General features: G+C 33.2%; 1 protein-coding gene across 2 annotated transcripts in view; it reads right to left on the bottom strand.

The window, feature by feature from the left end:
* Positions 1-537: 537 nt before the first annotated feature.
* The window catches only part of Kaz (E3 ubiquitin-protein transferase Katazuke), a 204426-nt gene continuing 186567 nt past the window's right edge, over positions 538-18396 (bottom strand). For both annotated transcript variants that reach the window (XM_090414968.1, XM_090414969.1), the window contains exons 9-11: positions 16194-16327; positions 12834-13026; positions 538-806 (exon numbers count right to left, since the gene is read on the bottom strand). In XM_090414968.1, coding sequence (XP_090271094.1) covers positions 705-806; positions 12834-13026; positions 16194-16327 — 429 coding nt within the window. In that variant the 3' untranslated portion in view covers positions 538-704. The remainder of the gene's footprint in view (positions 807-12833; positions 13027-16193; positions 16328-18396) is intronic.

Genomic DNA, 18396 nt, shown 5'->3' on the forward strand with positions numbered 1-18396 from the left:
TGACAAAAGTCTAGTTCTGGCATAAATAGAATAATATTATGCATTAAGAAAACCAATTTATTTTTTTATATGACTGCAATATTGACAGCACCAAAAATCAATAAAAAAAAAACTGTGTCAACTAACTTTAGGTTTCAAGATATATTACTTAACAGAACAGATATTCATATTGCTGACATTAGATTAGATGTTACAATAAATGGTTTAAGTAATTGTATACACTTTAAAACAGTTGCCAGGTTATCTGCTCCACGCCCAGTATGGATGTTCAAGGATTTATTCTGTATAAACCTCCTAACTGAGAGGCCAGCTAGTGTGAGTATGTCATGGTAGTGGAATGGAGAAAGCTTCCCTTTTCCCCATTTTTTCTTGGGGAGAGGGAGAGCAAATAGCTCTCATTTTAGAAACCCGAGATCAACTTAGGAAAATCTTTCTAAGCGACAAAACTATTGCAGCTTGCTTTACAGTGTTTATGGTACTTTGGCACTGCCAGAACTGGCATCATACAAAGAAAGTCTGGCTTCTTAATGCCTAATAGTAAGTTACGCTTTATTTATTCATGAAAGCACTTGAGAAAATTATACACAGCTGTACACGAATGAACAGGAAGCACTTCATTGGCATTTGAATCACAACTTTAAAAAATATTTTAATTACTAAAGTGTTTGATATCCCAGCAGAAGAAGTGATAAACCATTATGGCATTACATTACAAAAACTTTCTCTGCTTCTTTTAGATCGAAAATTTCTTTTGTCCTTGGGCATGTGACTTTTCCACTGTTTTCTGCGGCCATCTGCTTGAGGGACTTGAGAGCAAAAAAAAAAGTTACATAAATTTTTTATATTAATGATACAGCAATCAATAAATAAATGTTAACATTAGTAGAGAAATACTCACCTTATAAATGAATATTAGCCACTGTTCCTCACATAAAAAAGTAAATGATACACATACTATCTAATAGAAAGTTTACACATTTTAATGAAAGAGCATACTAAACAAAGTAAAGTGATTTTTACATGTGCAGCCCTGTGGAAATGATGTTTGTAACCAGAGCCTTAGGCTGTCTGAAGAAAAAACATTCTAAGTTCGATTCCAGTTGCATATTAGGGGAACTTTTTCTAAGCTTTTCTTTGACCAGTTCCCAAGTTTACTGATCTCTGGTATGGACAAGTTTTTTTTTCTTTTTTTTTAATCCCTAAACTAAGAAAATAGACTGTAGAACTTGCCATTTCAGATAATACTACTACTACTAATAATAATATACTGTGTTAGGAATAATGAGATGACAGCAAATGTTTGCAATACTCTCCTCTCCAGATGCCTATTAAAATCACTGACATTCATGGGCCAGCTATTTATTATTGGCTAAGGGTGGAGATTGGCAGTCCTCCCAGTTTCCAAAAGTTAGTTAGGACTAAATGGTCTTATTTGCTCCCTTTGGAGAATAAAAAGAATTAGCATTTCTTTTTCATTTTTAATAAAGTAAACATTTCAGTATCTAACATACACAATTCATATTAACATTATTAATATTATCAACTTCAAAAGAGGATGTATAGAGAAAAAAATGTACTCGCTAGGTAAACTATGATAGAAACACACTCATTTTGTTAGACATGAAAGCAACTATATTCTTACTTTTGTGTTTTAGTATTATCTGACTTCTGGCATAGTTGCAAGCTTCATAGCTTGCAACTATGAAGATGATTTCATGAAAAGACATTTTTCTATTGTTGGAAGTTTTTCCACTTCATTATACTATAAATTAAAGATACCAAGAAATTATATACTTGGTTTAATCCTTTATCCAAGTGTAAGCAAACAAAGTTTGCACCTGAAGTAAATTATTTTCATGACTGGGGAAACTAGTATATAGAAACTGATGACTTCACATCACTTACCTTAGTATCCCATAATGCAAAGCACATATCCTTAAGGGTAATCACTTTGCTTAAGTGACCCTTCCCTTAATGCATAGCATTATACATATAATGCTATGCATTAAGGGAAGGGTCATTACCCACACCAGTTTCGACCTTTGAGGTCTCATCAGTGGGAACCTTCAGGCGCAAACTTTGCTTACACTTGGATAAAGGATTAAACCAAATATATAATTTCTTGGTATCTTTAATTTACCTTTTCCTGTTAGATATTCTTATAATTAAAAATAAGGCTGGTTAGGGTACTACTTGGATGAACAGAATTTCTGCTGTTTTCATTGAGAAAACCAAGGCAAACAGCAAACAAGAAACAACTATGTGAACAGCATAAACTTCAATGGAACTGAAGATAAGAATATGCAGAAAGGAGGTGAAGTTAATAGAGGAATTACAGAAATGCCATGCTGATATAATAGATTAATAAGATCAAGAAGACTAAAACAAGTGAGATCCTTTTAAGTAATAATTATAAAATGCTTTAGTCAGGGAATCATTATTAAGAGAGAGACCTCCAGGGAGTCAGGAGCTCATCAAGGGAAGCCATACCATCTGCACCGGCTGTCATACCTGTTCTTGAATTCATTCAAACTATTGCATCCAATGACAATCCATTCCAATCACACACCATTCTCCAAGAGAAAAATCTAGACCTCACACCCTACTTGACAGCATCCATTCTCAACTTCCAAGGATGACCTTGTGTCCTTTCCCCACTCTCTATAAAATGAAAAATTCCATCTACTGAAATCCTGTATGACACTTTCAGAAGTTTATTAAGTTCCACTCATATCACTCCTTTTTCTCCTATTTGCTGGTTGCATGTTCACAGTCTACAAATTCATAATCAGTATTCCACAATGCTGATATTGAACATATTTTGCACTCTCTCCACTGTCAGAATCACCTGGAAAACAGATCGACATGCAATAGTATACAAGTAAGGTGTTATCAAGGCCTTGATAATACCTCACTTAGAGGGGCAAAATGACTTCTTTATCTTTACATGTCAAGGCTCCAGCATTGCAATTATTTTCTGAGTTGAATTTGCAATCATTGGTATATGGCCCTTGAACTTCCTATCTACTAAAACTCCAAGATCCAGAACCTAATCAGTTTCTTCTAACATAATCCCACCAATATAATATGACATTGGATATAGATATATAATCACGCCAAAGTGCATGACTTTACATTTACTGATGCTGAACTCGCATCCATTTTTTCCATGCCCACAATTCCCAGCCTATTCAGATCATTCTGCAAGCACTGCATACCAGCTGCATTCCTGAATTATCCTACCTATCTTTGGATCATCAGCAAATAGCTGTATGTCGCCTGTCAAATCCTTCTCAATGTGATTAACATACATACCGAATAACAGTGGACTAAGAACTGATCCTTGTGGTACACCACTGGTTACCTTAAATCGTGCAGACTCAAAATCATGCCAATAATTTATAATGCAGGGTTATAATTAATTTCTTGATAGGGGGAGGTATCCTGTAAAAGACAGTCTATTTTTCTTTCATGGTCAGATTTATCCATTACCACTTTTCCTTTATCTGCTTTCGAAATAGATATGTCTTTTTTTAATGAAATTAGCACCTGGGTTTCAGCACTCAAAAGAGGTTTCAGCCCTACAAAAACACAAATCAAACAATTAAATAAGTTGCTTGATGAAGTTGTTAGCTGGATCAAAATACTGTCAAAAAGTTAGGACTAAATTTTTTTTCTTTTAGAGCAGAATGGGATCACCCAAGATGGCTGCGAGTGCTTCATAGTGAATAAGTTCAATGAGAGGTATGATAACTATTGTGTGAACACTGGTTAAATTGGATCTTCACAAAATCAGTGACTTTATGGAGATGCCTGAGAAATAATAATAATTAAACAGCAACCATCAAGAAGTCAAAACACTGAAATTAAGGATATGAAAATAAAATAAATTTGATTAATTATTCAAACTGATTCATTAAAAAGAAAAACTTTATATCTCTGCCTGTCATATATGGCTCAATCAGAGTTGTAAATCTGGTACTCAGATAATTGTGTGCAAATGCAAGATAACTTCTCTTTGATTCCTACATAGATGGGATGTCATTTTAATGAATTAAATAACTGTTTAATGGCTTAATAAATATTAGTAAATATATACTTATCCATATAAGTTTTATTTCAAAGATATTGATAAGAAGTACAAAAAAGATTACAAACACAAAATCTTGAATATAAATACAATAAATATTATAATAATATATGTCTATATCACGATTTTTTTTCGATGGGGGGCTGTGAAATATTTTAATTTTTCCAAAGGGAGCCTGGGCATCCATAAGTTTGGGAAGCACTGTTGTATAAGACAGGATAAACCTGTGCTCCCTTGTACTTTTCTCTTAGCTGATAATTATCTAAAGGAATATTTCTTGTGAAACATGTACCCTAAGAGCTTGGTTTTTGCAACAAGTAGGTTATTTATTTGTCCGACCTTTAATTCTTAGTCAAGATGTTATCAGCAAAGATGCACACATACTTTTTCCTGCTGAAAATCTGAATGATTTAGTGAGTACCCAGGAAGTAAGATGATAATAAGTTGCAACTGTCTTTCAATTACTCTCACGACAGAGATCAAAGAACACAAGCAGGAGTCATGATTTGGATTCATAACTCCCTTTCAAAACAGTTAAAACATTATAAATTATGGAATGAAAGAATAATAGAAGCTAGAATAAAAATAGATAGAGGCTATTTAACAATAATTGGTTTATATGCCCCAGAAGGGGGAAGAGAACAGGATAATATTGATTTTTATAATCAGCTACAAAACATATATAATAAAATAAATAAAAATGATTACATAATTTTAGCAGGAGACTTAAATGCAAGAATTGGAAACACGAAAATTAATAATAATATAGGAATACATGGAGAACACACTCTAAACAGAAATGGTAAAAAATTGATTGACTTTGTAGTTTATAATAACCTAAAAATAACGAATTCCTTCTATAAACATAAAGACATACATAAATATACTTGGGCAGCAAGAGGATGGGAATCATTATTAGATTACTTCATATTAAATGAAAAGACATCAAAATTTTCACTAGATGTTAGAGTTCACAGAGGATATGAAATAAGCAGTGACCACTTCCTTGTTAAAATAACATTAAGATTACCACCTACAAGTAACAAGAACAGAAAGAAAAATTGAAACATTTGTTTAAAAAACTAGACTATTGAATGACACAAATGTACAATTGCTATATGAACAAAGAATTAACCAATATCTAGATAAAATAAAACAAAATGAAGAAATAGAAATAGAATGGCTTAATATAAAAACGATACTAAATGCAGCAGCAAATGAAAGCTTAGGAAAGACCAAAAAATTCAATAAAAGAAAAAAACTGAAGATCTGGGATGATACAATTAAAGAAATAATAAAAAAGAAGCCTATCACACATGGTTAAGCAGTAAAAGATTAGAAGATGAAATAGAATATAAAAGAATAAGCCATAGCTAAAAGAGAAGTCAGAAAAAGACAGAGAATCATGGAATAAATTTGTTTCTAATTTAGAACATGATTTATATAAAATAAGACCCAATGTATATAAGATTTTGAAACACTTAAATGCAGATACCAAAGAAAACAAAATTAAACACTGAATTGAAATTAGAAGACTTTCTAAATTACTACACAGAACTGTGGACAGACAAATATTTTTTAAAAGACAACCAGCAAACAATTAACGAAAATGAAAAGGAAATAATTGAAGAAGAATTAGAAATCAGCCTGAAAGAAACAAGAAACGGAAAATCACCTGGAGAAGATAAGCTGGGTTCAGAACTATATAAATACGCAGGAACAAGATTCAAAGAAAGACTTATTTTTAAATAAAATTTACTCAACTGGTATCGCCCCAATAGAATGGAAAAAAGCAATTGTGATTCCTATCTTTAAGAAAGGTAATAGAGATGACCCTAAAAACTATAGAGGTATCAGTATACTAAATTCCTGTTACAAAATATATAGCAGAATCTTAAATAACAAACTAATGAAATATTCCGAAAACTTTATTCTAGAAGTACAGAATGGATTTAGAAAAGGACGATCATGTATAGACCCAGCCTTTTGCCTAAAATTAATAATAGAGAAAATAAGAGAATATAATTTAGAAACACATATTGCATTTATTGACTTTGAAAAAGCATTTGACAAAGTTAAAAGAAACATATTATTTAACATATTAAAAGAAAGACAAATACCAAATAATATCCTAAAAGCTATCACAAGTATATATGAAAATAATCAAATACAAATAATATTAAATCACGAGCTATCATATACAAGAGAGATAAACCAAGGGGTCCAACAGGGATGTCCCCTCTCGGCAACTCTTTTTAATATCTACTTAAATGAAATAATAAAATGGAGTAAAAATTTACATCAAGGAATTAAACTTTCTCCTACAGTTAAGTTAAACACTCTCCTCTTTGCCGATGACCAAATAATAATTACAAATTCTGAAGATAACTTACAGAAAGATATTTTAAATCTAAATGAGATATCCAAAGATTATGGTATGATAATATCAACAGAAAAATCAAAAACTATGGCCTTTAAAGGACAAGATCCAGCAAGAACTAAAATAGTAATAGATAACAAGATCTTAGAACAGGTGAATTCATTTAACTACCTAGGATGTATGATCACATATGAAAATGAAAAAGATATAAACGTAAAAATTGCAAAATATTTAAAAATAACAGGTGTAATTAACTCTATATTTAAACCAAACCTAGTTCAAAAACAAACCAGACTAAAAGTATACAATACATTAGCCCTACCGGTCTTAATGTATGGAAGCGAAATCTGGACAATAAAACAAAAAGACAAACAAAGATTAACAACAGCAGAAATGAAGTTTATGAGAAAAACTGCAAAGTATACCTTATTTGATCACAAAAGAAACAAAGATATTATGAAAGAATTAAACCAAGAACAGTAATAGAAAAAATTAAAAAATATAAACATAAATGGATGGAACACGTTCAAAGAATGAAAACAGAAAGATTACCAAAACAAGCTTAAAGTACAAGCCATTAGGAAAAAGAAAACCAGGACATCCTCTTAAACGATTCAACGATGACTTCTAAGGCTGGAACAGGCCATGCTAGGCCTAAATCCTTGATACGCATGATGATGATGATGATGATAAAATTATAAAGTCATCAACATAAAGAACATTTCCTATAGTTGGAGGAAATCTTTGTTATTGAGCTCACTTTCAAGAAAAAAAAAATAAAGTATTACATAAGCATTAATCATTTTCTCCAAGACAATCTTACGGAAACAAATAGTTTGAGCAACAGGATAGTAACTGTGTGCTAGTTTTGGATCCTGTCCTAGTTTTCACGAGGCAATAACAATTGCTATTTGCCATGGCTCCAGTGTTCTGTTAGAAAGTAATAGTTGTATACACATGGAAGATGTGAGATGTTTTATCATCTCACGACGCATATAATCAGGTCCTCACACCATTTGCATACAAGGGTGTTGCATTCAGTTCTTAACGAAATGCTGATTATATGGTTCTAGGCCATCCGAAAAGAAATTAAGCTTGAGTTTCACTTGTCTTTGTTTGAATATCAGGAGAATATGAAGCTGTTGCCAATGTTCCAGCAAAGCTATCACTGCAGTATATGCACTTATATTTTGTATGGATTATAGATGATGTCATGCAGATTCATGATTCCTTTAGGCTCCATCCAACATGCTTTTTGCCTGAGTGCATTTAAAATGCCATGAGGTTTGATGTGGTGGGGTATCTACAAAATATATCCCATGCTCAGTGTTGATCCTTTTTTTGCTGCTTTATATTTGAGGAATATAAAGCACCACAGTGTTGGATGAAGTGTAAACTGAGATGTTGTTTTTGGAATTCTGCTGCTTCTTGGACAATAAAATATTTCATATGTCGCTATTTTATTGATAGGTGTCTAGCTGATGATTTTCTCGGGCATCTACATGGAGTCCAACACTCATCATGGGAGGTCCACGTTAACCGTTACTCACACAATATCTATAATTTTGAACTCATTCCTTGACAAAGCACTCATGGCCAACTCTAACATTTCATTACACTCATTACTAAAAAAACACACACAATTTCCAGCAGCGATCCTTTGTTTTCTCCCTTCCTGCCATCACATGATATGAAAGGAAAAAACAAAGAGAATAAAATTTCACAGCATGGCCAACTTTCCATCCTGACATGTATTAAGGAGAACACTGTTACCCTAGAAAGCATAAGGAAGTAATTCCTTCCATACATTTAACTTTCACAAAAAATGTGAAATGTTGGAAATATGGATAGAAACAGACTAAGATATATTCCAGAACAGAAACAAAAATATGTGATATGTTGCTGAATTACTTAGGTACTTTTTTTTAAACTTAATCCTACCCCACAAAAAACTGTTAGCTTAGAACACATTAATATTAGTATCAGTGGGTTGTCAGGGCGCTAGCCCTTCTAACTGAAGGGAGATGACATGACAATCTTGTGACTACTGTGCTTCCAATAAAGGAAGGTTAACTTTTATTTTCTCTGTTGCCAGATTAGGACCAAAGTGCCAAAATAAAATAATAACAATAAATCCTAAGTGGATGATATCCTCGATACCTTAATATAGGTGGTTAACTTTCACCATTAGAGGAGGTGAAAATATTTCTTTAGACAAGAAAAAATGCAGATGAGTGCATGAATAAATAAAAACAAACTTGAACTTCTCACTGTATCACCCCACCTAGATCTTGGTCTTCCTCTGGATTTTTTCCTGCCATCACAGAAAAACACACCAGTTCTGCTAATCCTTCTATCCCCATTCTATTTAAGTGACCAAATCACCTGAGATTACCTCTATGCACACATTTCTCAATGCTAACAATGTCACATTCCTTCCTAATATTCTCATTTTTAATATGATTCTGCTACTAATACTATCTGTTCATTCATCTAATCTTTTTCAAAACTCTGATACCTGTGATTTCTAATCTTTGATCAACTGTTTTATTACTAGTCCAGCTCAGATCCATAAATAAAAATTAGTTTGAACACTCTTGTATAGAGCTAGTTTAGTGTTTTGACTAAATTCTCTCTTATTCCATATAAATTTATTCAGTTGACTCTCTACCTATCGTACCAGCTCTGCTAATTCTGTTGTCTATTTCCATATTTAATTTGCCATCTTTACTAAAAATTATACCTAAATAGCTTAAATGTTCTATGAGTTTTCTATTCAGGATGCAGGTTTGATGTTTTCAATGTTCCTACCAATTTTCATTCTTTTTGTCTTTTTATTATTGATTTTCATACCAAATTTATCACAGCAGTTATTTGGTTTAGTTAAAGAAACCTGCAGACTTGTACTGGATTTATTTAGGAGTATAACATAATCTGCATAAAGTGAAGAGCTGAGATTAACATCTCCAATCTTACTTCATTACAAAGGTCACATTTAATGCCCACTTTTCTTCATAATATGATCCATGGAAATGACAAATAACAGCACTTCTCTCACCTGACTTAACATCAAACCACTTTCCTATATCAATCTTTCCATTCTAATTGCTGACTTACAAATCAAATACAGACCATGTATTTGTGTGCTGTGTGTCACTCAAATTCTGATAATTACACCAATCTTTTTGATTTTTTATTCATGAAACTTGATTTATTCTGCATTGAAATTAAACCAAAGTGAGGTCATTTCCACTTTGATATCTTGAAAAATTACGACATCCAAACTTTATTTTGTGCAGAAAACACTCTTTCCTCTGCCACTCTCAGCTTAGTGTTCTTTGGTTCTACAATGGTTTGAAGCAGAATGACTTGAAATGATTGCTATTCATTTTTCTCATGTTCAGAGTACTGTTTCAAACTTCTGAACTAAACCATAAAGGTCAGTGCAATGGCTTGGATGTTTGTTGTACAACAAGGTTCCACTCCCAGATGCATTTTAATCTGGAAATTCCACATCTAGAGATAAACCACCCTCAGCAAAAATGGCAGAGAGTGGTATATTTCTAGATGTCGACAGGCAACAAATTTCTGTTCTGGATGTATTTTAATCGGCAAGAATGGCGGAGGGTGATATATCTCTAGATGCTGACAGAAAACAAACCCATACTGGGTAGATACTATCGCCCTGACTCACTTCATGATTTACAACAAATGTTTGGAATTATTGTAGCCTTAAAAACATGGCTTTATGATTCATAAAAATCTCTTCAAACCAGTCAGATATAAAAGATTCCATCTCTTTATCTTATGTTGAAAGGGCCCTCAGCTCATATTTTGCAAAACGACAACTATTTTGCCACCAATGATAATTATATGATAAATATCTAATTCTGGTAGATAGGCTTATATATTGGTTACTAGTAACTTTTATTTTTCAGGAAATAACATATACTAAAATATTAATTATAGCTTTAATTAATAAGAATTTTCTATATTTTGGCAACCAAAGTTGGCTTAGAGTCCTGTTGGGCTGAAGATGAGCTTCCCAAATATAGGGCAGTCTCATGCATGCAAATTTGTTGAGATTTGGAAAGTTTTTCAGGGCTGAAGCAGATTCGAAGAATAGCCCCTCATATTTGTATTTGCTGCAGTGTAATAGAGTTGCTTCATTCAGCATATCCTGTGGTAGGTGTCCAAAGCCTGGTCAGCAAGTCCAGAATGGTCGTAATGGTGGAACTGGATGTAATCTGATCAGAAATTCTGATGTTGGCTGTCCTGCCTGTTTTGCCATGGTAGGATAGTTTGCAACTGCAAAGGAACCTGGTAAACACCTGGCAGGTATAGGAAATGTGGCTGGTCTTTGGAAGAGTCGATAAGGAATGCCAATATTTTATATGGTCTGTAAGCAGTTTATTTCTTTGTATTTTTGTTAATTCTATGGATGTACCCCAGATATATGGAACGATGACAGATTTTTTTGTAGTTCACTATTCTGAAGGAGGGTTGCAGTTATGGAGTTTAATATTTTTTTGGATTTGGTGGGGATTGTAGCCATTGGCTAAGAATGTGCTCAAGTTTAATAGTTAGGTCACTGTTATTAGAACTGATTAATTTTGCTTTGTTATATGAGGTTTTTATAATCCCATATTGTTGGGGGGGGGATTGTGTGACCGACTGCTGATGAATATATCTACTTGTATGTGTTGATTTTCTGTAAACAGAGAATGTCAAGGATCTATCTGGCTGATGTGTAATCAATGTATAAGAATGGAAGACTGTTGTTTTCCTTTTCTAAGGTAAGTTGGATCCTGGGGTGTTGATTGTTAAGATGTGTTAAGAAAATGGGGAGCATATTCAGCCTATGTGACCATATTGAGAACAAACCTACATAGTGTAGTCAGCAGTAGGTTTATGTGGGGCAGATTTTGTGGTGTTTTCTTCAAAGTCTCCGTGAAGTTGCCAGGGGGTGAACCCCATAGCTGTCCTCTCTATCTGTTTGTAGAATTTTCGTTGCCAAATGAAATAGTCTGAGTTCATGGTGAACTGAAACAGGGCTGAGAAGAAATATGGCTTGGATTAAACCTAAGGTATCTTTGAATGGAATATTAGTGAACAAAGAGGAGAAACCAAAACTGATCATTATGTCAGTGTGTTGGAGTGTGAGGTTTTCCATACTGACTTTAAAGTGGACTGGGTTTTTTGTGTGTGAAAGTGTGTTGCCAGTATATTATATGAGAACTCTGGCTAAATGTTTGGCAAATTTGAATGTGGGGTGAATCAATGCCATCCACAACTGGACGTAATGGCACATATATTGTTTATGGATTTTTGGTAATCTATATATCCCAGGGGTATCTAGAGGCTATTTCTCAAATCTGTCTCAGCCCTGAAAACAAATTTGGGTGCACAAGACTGCCCGAAATTTGGGAAGCACTCATCCTCAGATCTTCAGCCCAATGGCCAAGATCACCTAATCTAGACTGCTAGGCGGCACTAGGATCCTAGACCCAACTTTGGTTGCCTTTTTTGTGCCTTATTTTCCCAGTGTTAGTGCCTGCATGCACATTGTTTTTGTGATCCCTGATGATGAAAAATGTAACACTGATGAAACATAGTAAAGTATTAATTAAAGTTATTATCATTAAAATTTTAGTATATATTGTTATTTTCTGAAAAATAAGTTATTAATAACAAAGATTCGGATCCTTCAAAATTTCTTCTCCAAAAGATAGCATTCTATTCCAAAAACTCCATGGCGTATAAATCTTTTGCTCATGCAGGAAATCCTATGGGAAGGAGTTTAAATAAAAATTAGCATCTCAGTGGCATCAAACAGAAAAATAAAAATAAATCAGGCCTTATATTACATATCTTCACAGAACACCATGACATGATATGGTGATCTGCCTTAAGCTGGGAAACAACTTCACAGGAAGTTGTTTCCTAGCTTAAGGCATCTTCAAAGAATCCAGCAAAGTTCTACACTTTCAAGACACCTTAAATATAAACCTCATTCTACATGATCTTTGAAAGTCTCTCATACAATTATGCTGTATATCAGACTCTCCTGTACTAGTAATCATCCAAAAGCTAAATGTAACAATGAACTCTTACAAAAATATACTGACTGACTCATGCAGTTAATCTGTGATACCATGCTTGAAATTTTTTTTTTAAATAACTGTATTTAGTTTCCAGAGCTTTTCTTACTGTACATTTCTCTCTAGATTTTAACTTCACGAAGATATTAGTTTTAAATAATGAAAATTGTAGAAGTTAGCATTTAATCAAATATGAGTAAATTCCTGTAATTATTATTTAAACTGTACCTATATTTTTTTCTTGAAATAAATAAATACTTACTAATTCACCATAAATATAACCATTTGGCAACATCAGAGGTGGATTATGTTCATTTAAAGGTTGTCCTGATATGTAGCAGACTAAACGAGACTGGGAACAATGAGCATATGGTAATGGCTGAGCTAAAATATTTAGAGAAGGACTACACACAGGACAGTCTGGATTCCTCTCAACTTCAGGCTTGTAGCACTGGCTGAACATATTATTAAGGATATATTTTCAAAAGTTTATTAAACCAGATGGCTGAAAATTTTATCAATGAAATAAAATAAGTAGGTCAGTAGTAGTCAGGAACATCAGAGATGTTTCCCAGAATTTTTTTTATGCTACTTAAAATGATAATATGCTGAAAATTTGAGAATATAGATATCTTTCTTTTCAAATTTTCACAGACCCTGCAACATCAAGTGAATGCATCTAAGCACAGTAGTAATAATGATATAAAAAATTATTTAATGATACTTGAAAGATCACAAATATTTGGAACTGAATATTAACAGTGCACCTTGATTATAAAATAACAAATAATTCAAAGAAGATAGAATGTTCAACAATCAGTTAGCATGTGCTAGTAAAATTAATAAACTTCTCTGGTGATTTGATTAAGCAAAAAAAAAATCTAAAAAAATTCACGAGATGTAACAAGGCTTGGTATTCAAGCTCATATGATTTTTATTGATCTTTCAAATTTTCACAGACCCTGCAACATCAAGTGAATGCATCTAAGCACAGTAGTAATAATGATATAAAAAATTATTTAATGATACTTGAAAGATCACAAATATTTGGAACTGAATATTAACAGTGCACCTTGATTATAAAATAACAAATAATTCAAAGAAGATAGAATGTTCAACAATCAGTTAGCATGTGCTAGTAAAATTAATAAACTTCTCTGGTGATTTGATTAAGCAAAAAAAAAAAATCTAAAAAAATTCACGAGATGTAACAAGGCTTGGTATTCAAGCTCATATGATTTTTATTGATCTTGATGTTTCAGGAAGGAAATTACAATGTAAAAGATAACTCAATAGGTTTAATTAATATTGCTAATATTTCACCAATGTTAAATTGATGCCAGTTTAACTTTGGTGAATTTGGCAACATTCATCAGTACAGATGAATCGAACTTAAATCGAACCTTTAATGGACTCAGTTAGGTGTTTTTGCTATTGGGATGGTTGTCTGAGGATAAGTATTCTCAACATGTAAGGTAGTTTACATACATATTTGTTGAGATTAGGAGTGTTTATTAGGGTAGAGGGAGATTCAAAGAATAGTCTTTAATACTTGCATTTGCTTCAGTGAGATAAGGTGCTTTTTTACAATGGATCCTATGGCAGGTATCCAAGACATTCTCTGCAAGTGCAAAGTGACCAAAGCACCAAGACTACATCAAATATGGTAATATTTGATGTAGTCTTGGTGCTTTAATCATCCTGTAGTTCCAAAGCTATCTTACTATTCCCCCCCCGCACAGATAGGACAGCCAACATTAGAATCTTGGAGGAGCACATCCTAGATTTACTTGGTGTCTACCAAGCAAATATGGGAACTATAGCTGCATTTAGAAAAGTGGGTAAGAGATGCTAATTTGTATAAAGATGCCATGTTATTTTCTCATGTTCTTGGCCAACTCATCAGAAGTTTCATCAATATATGGGATGGTGATCAATTTATTGTAGTCTATGTTTGGAGGGGAGAAGAGAGGTGATATTGGCTAAAAAGGTGTTATGTATGGGCTGAATTCAGAAGTGAGTGCAGTCATCAGAAAAAATCAAGTTTTCCCTGTTGACAAGGGTTTTTATAATGCCTTACTGTTGGGAGGGGAGGGTGCTAAAAGAGTGTTCAGCTGAACTAGCTAATCCTGTGACCAGGCTATATAATTTGAGTCTCAGAACAGGGAAGATTCTGCAAGAATGGAAAGAATGTATAGTAATCTCATTGCACAAGGGTGGTGCAAAGACTAATGTATCCAACTATCGACCAATCAGTATCTCAGGAGTGGTGGTGAAAATTTTGGAAAAATTGGTTAGGGCTCGCATTCAGAAATGGTTGACAGTGAATCTCTACTTTCCAATGAACAGCATGGGTTTACTAAGGGAAGGTCATGTTTTAGCTACTTGTTCACATTCAATAATAATGTTAACATCGAACTAAACAAGGGGAATGGATACACCATGATACTTTTGGATTTTGCAAAGGCTTTTGACAGAATACAGTATGGAAGGCTGTTGCATAAATTGGTGAATATGGGTTTGGATTATAAAATGTTAGTGTAAATAAGAGAATGGATGCCTGACAAATATCAAAAAATGGCATAAGGGTGACTGAGTCTGCAAGATTTAAAGTATTCAGTGGTGTATCACAAGGATCAGTCCTTGGTGCACTGTTATTCAATCTGTAACATTAATCACATTGGGAAGGATTTGACAGGTGAGTGACATACAGCTATTTGCTGATGATGCAAAGATAGATAGGATAATTAGGAATGGGGCCGACATGCAATACTTGCAAAATGATTTGAATAGGCTGGAATTGTGGGCATGGAAAAATGGATGTTAGAGTTCACCATGAGAGCTGACCAACATCCAAACAGAGTTCAACTGAAACCTATTAAGCCCACTCCTTTCATTTTCTGTACCCGATTCCTTGGAAATGTTTCCTTCTCTAGTTTTTTGCTAAAGAAATGCAACCTGCTTCTTCTAAAAAAAAATAAATAAATAAATATAAATAAAAGCTAGCAGGATCCTCCTTTCTTTCTACTCAAAATTAACATTCGGTACTTATGTACCATACAATTTCTGCAAGTTGCTGAATGATTGGAAGAACAACAGTATGGTGTGAACTTTGGTTGGAAAAATTCTAAGTTCAATTCTCATCATGACAAAAGGAATCTTTATATGGTTTTTTTCAATTGAAGGTGAGCCAGCCAATCTCATATGGAGGTAGCAGGGTTTTTGATCTTGAAATTTGGATTTTTAATCCTGTGTATGGCAAATCAGCCTTGAGAACACAATCTACAGACAAAAAAAAAATATATGCTAGTGGTGGTGTGCAGATGATGATGATAATGGTAGTAGTGGTTCTGTGCAGTTAAGAGTTGTCAAGTGTCCATCCTCAACGAGTCCTTGGAGGTGTCAATAATAATAAATAGTATAACACATTAAATAAAATATTTTCATGTCTATGCACGCATCTAGATATGATTGAATGAACATGTGATCATTTAAATATTACTAAATATCATGTGGACAAATTATAATATAGAATCTTGGCTTCTTTTCATCATGACAAGTTCCAAATTAAATGTATTTTGGTTTAAAACACCCATTTGTAGATAACAATTTTAAAGGATACGGTGTTTTAAGGGCTGAGAGACCAGCTTGCAAAGCCACAGAGAATACAGAAAAATTGCTTAGTTGGTAAAGCTTAAAATTTTCCTGCCGAAATTGATGCACCAACATTTCCCATCGTGATTCGTCAAGAAGTTCCTAAAATAAACGTATCAAACTACAGAATTATACATACTATTTTAATATTCGAGTATATGAATTATTGGAAAGAAATCTAATTAAGAAATTGGATAACTAATAAAATGTAATTAAAAGTTGTTTCAAACTGTGTTTGATTAATCTCAAGATAGATACTTTAAATGGAATATGAAAGAAGAAACTTCATTTGGTATGAAAACTTATGTAGTAAAGGATAAAATGATTCATATTTTATAATTAAACAGTATATAACTTCCAGTAAGTTATACAGTTTGTGTATACTATCAATTACTTTTCAACTGCATTCGCAGTTTCATGACTCAAATATTAGTTTGGTTAATTAGCTATATGGTGCAAATAATTTCATCATTTCTGAAATTAATGTACAATGAAACTAAGATGATGGATTTTGCAACTGGTATTCTGAATTTCATTTTGTTCATAGGCTTCTGTGATATTTCATTCTGAAGAAGCATAATAAAATCCTGCAAAATTATTATATTGAAATAATTAAAGTTTATGGATATACCAGCAATTCTTGAAGAATCTTTAATTTTAGAACATATGACAAAGCTAGAATTGTTTACTAGGAAAGAAATACGACCTTTCCATTTAAAATATTAATGCTGTAATATCTCTATACAATAAAACAAAAAAAGATACATAATATACTTAAACTATGCATAATTAATAAAATATTTTACAGAAACAGCTTGAAGAAATTTCTTAAATTGTGGAAACAGTCAGTTGAATGAAATGAACAGAAAGTAGGATCAGTAAAATGTAAGAAAAATAGAAATATAACAATGATGATAACTATCTAAAAAAATCTCAACATGCTCATACTTGATTATTTCAAGGGGAAAAAAACTATTTGCTGAAAAGAGAAAGAAAGAATCCATGATCTTATAGGAGGTGAATACATCTTCTAATTCAGTATGATGCAACTGGATATCTGCATGTCACAAATGTATAAAAAGCATCTGCTCAGAGTCAATCTATCACTGCAAGGAAGAAGAGTACATGAGAGAGAGAGAGAGAGATGAGTGATGTTAGTGACAAAAGGCTTCATCCATTGGAATTCATGCATTCCACCTTGGGAATCTCCAAGTATCACCAAATGTAAATGAATGAGATCATCAACATCTTATGTGAATTTCTTCTGTAAACAAGTCTTCAAAGGCACAAGTTAACAATTTCAGGAGTAGTTTTTAAACATATAACATCCAGATAGGGGTGCATGACCTATACAGCAAATAAATGTCATATGTGGACTAGAAGTGCCAAGAGCATTCATTTCAATAGGAACAGTATGCTCAGAACTGATAAACCGGATATTCATAAATGTATGTATTCCTGCTCTACAAAAAAAAAGTCAGCATTTGGAGACATCCACATGCAAGTTAGAATTTACTGTCTCCGTGGCTGAAGCTAGTGGTGTTGTCATGATTTGGAAGAAACCTTTTGTTGGAAAGAATAGCATGCTATTGTGCCTTTCCATGATCGTGCAAATGTGTTGATCTTGCAAATTACTACATGACCATGTAGATTCTAGAATGGCAACATTCAATTGCACCAATGATATCTTTCAGGAAGATGTCATTATCCTGAGATCAAAAGGTTCAAGAATAGATTAGAGAATGTAACAGCAAGTTTCAAAATACATCCTAGCCACCACATCCCCTGACCTAAATTCTATTACACATGTGGGATATTCTGGAGAGGCAGCATATAAGATAGTAGGAGCAACTGCTTTGCCAATCTGCCACTTATGAAGTACAGCATCAAAAAAGTGATACCTGTGATATCATTTCAATTCAGATGAAACGTCACCATTTTGGATGAATGCCATGTCATGCAGGAAGTTAAAAAAAACTTCAGACCAGCTCATTTCTGACCACTTAACTTCCTGCAATTTTTTTCTTTCTGCACTGTTACCAGAAATGCTATACAGTATAAGAGCAAGCCTACCTAATTCACTTATAATCATGGAGATAAACTTGAATGGGAGGATATTTCAAGTGGAGTGATGCAAACAATTTCAATACAAGAAACTGAGAAATCAGAAT

This window comes from Typopeltis vanoorti, chromosome 26, assembly GCF_054136105.1.
Source record: "Typopeltis vanoorti isolate ZY-2024b chromosome 26, IOZ_Tvanoo_1.0, whole genome shotgun sequence".
In the NCBI taxonomy this organism is placed as follows: domain Eukaryota; kingdom Metazoa; phylum Arthropoda; class Arachnida; order Uropygi; family Thelyphonidae; genus Typopeltis; species Typopeltis vanoorti.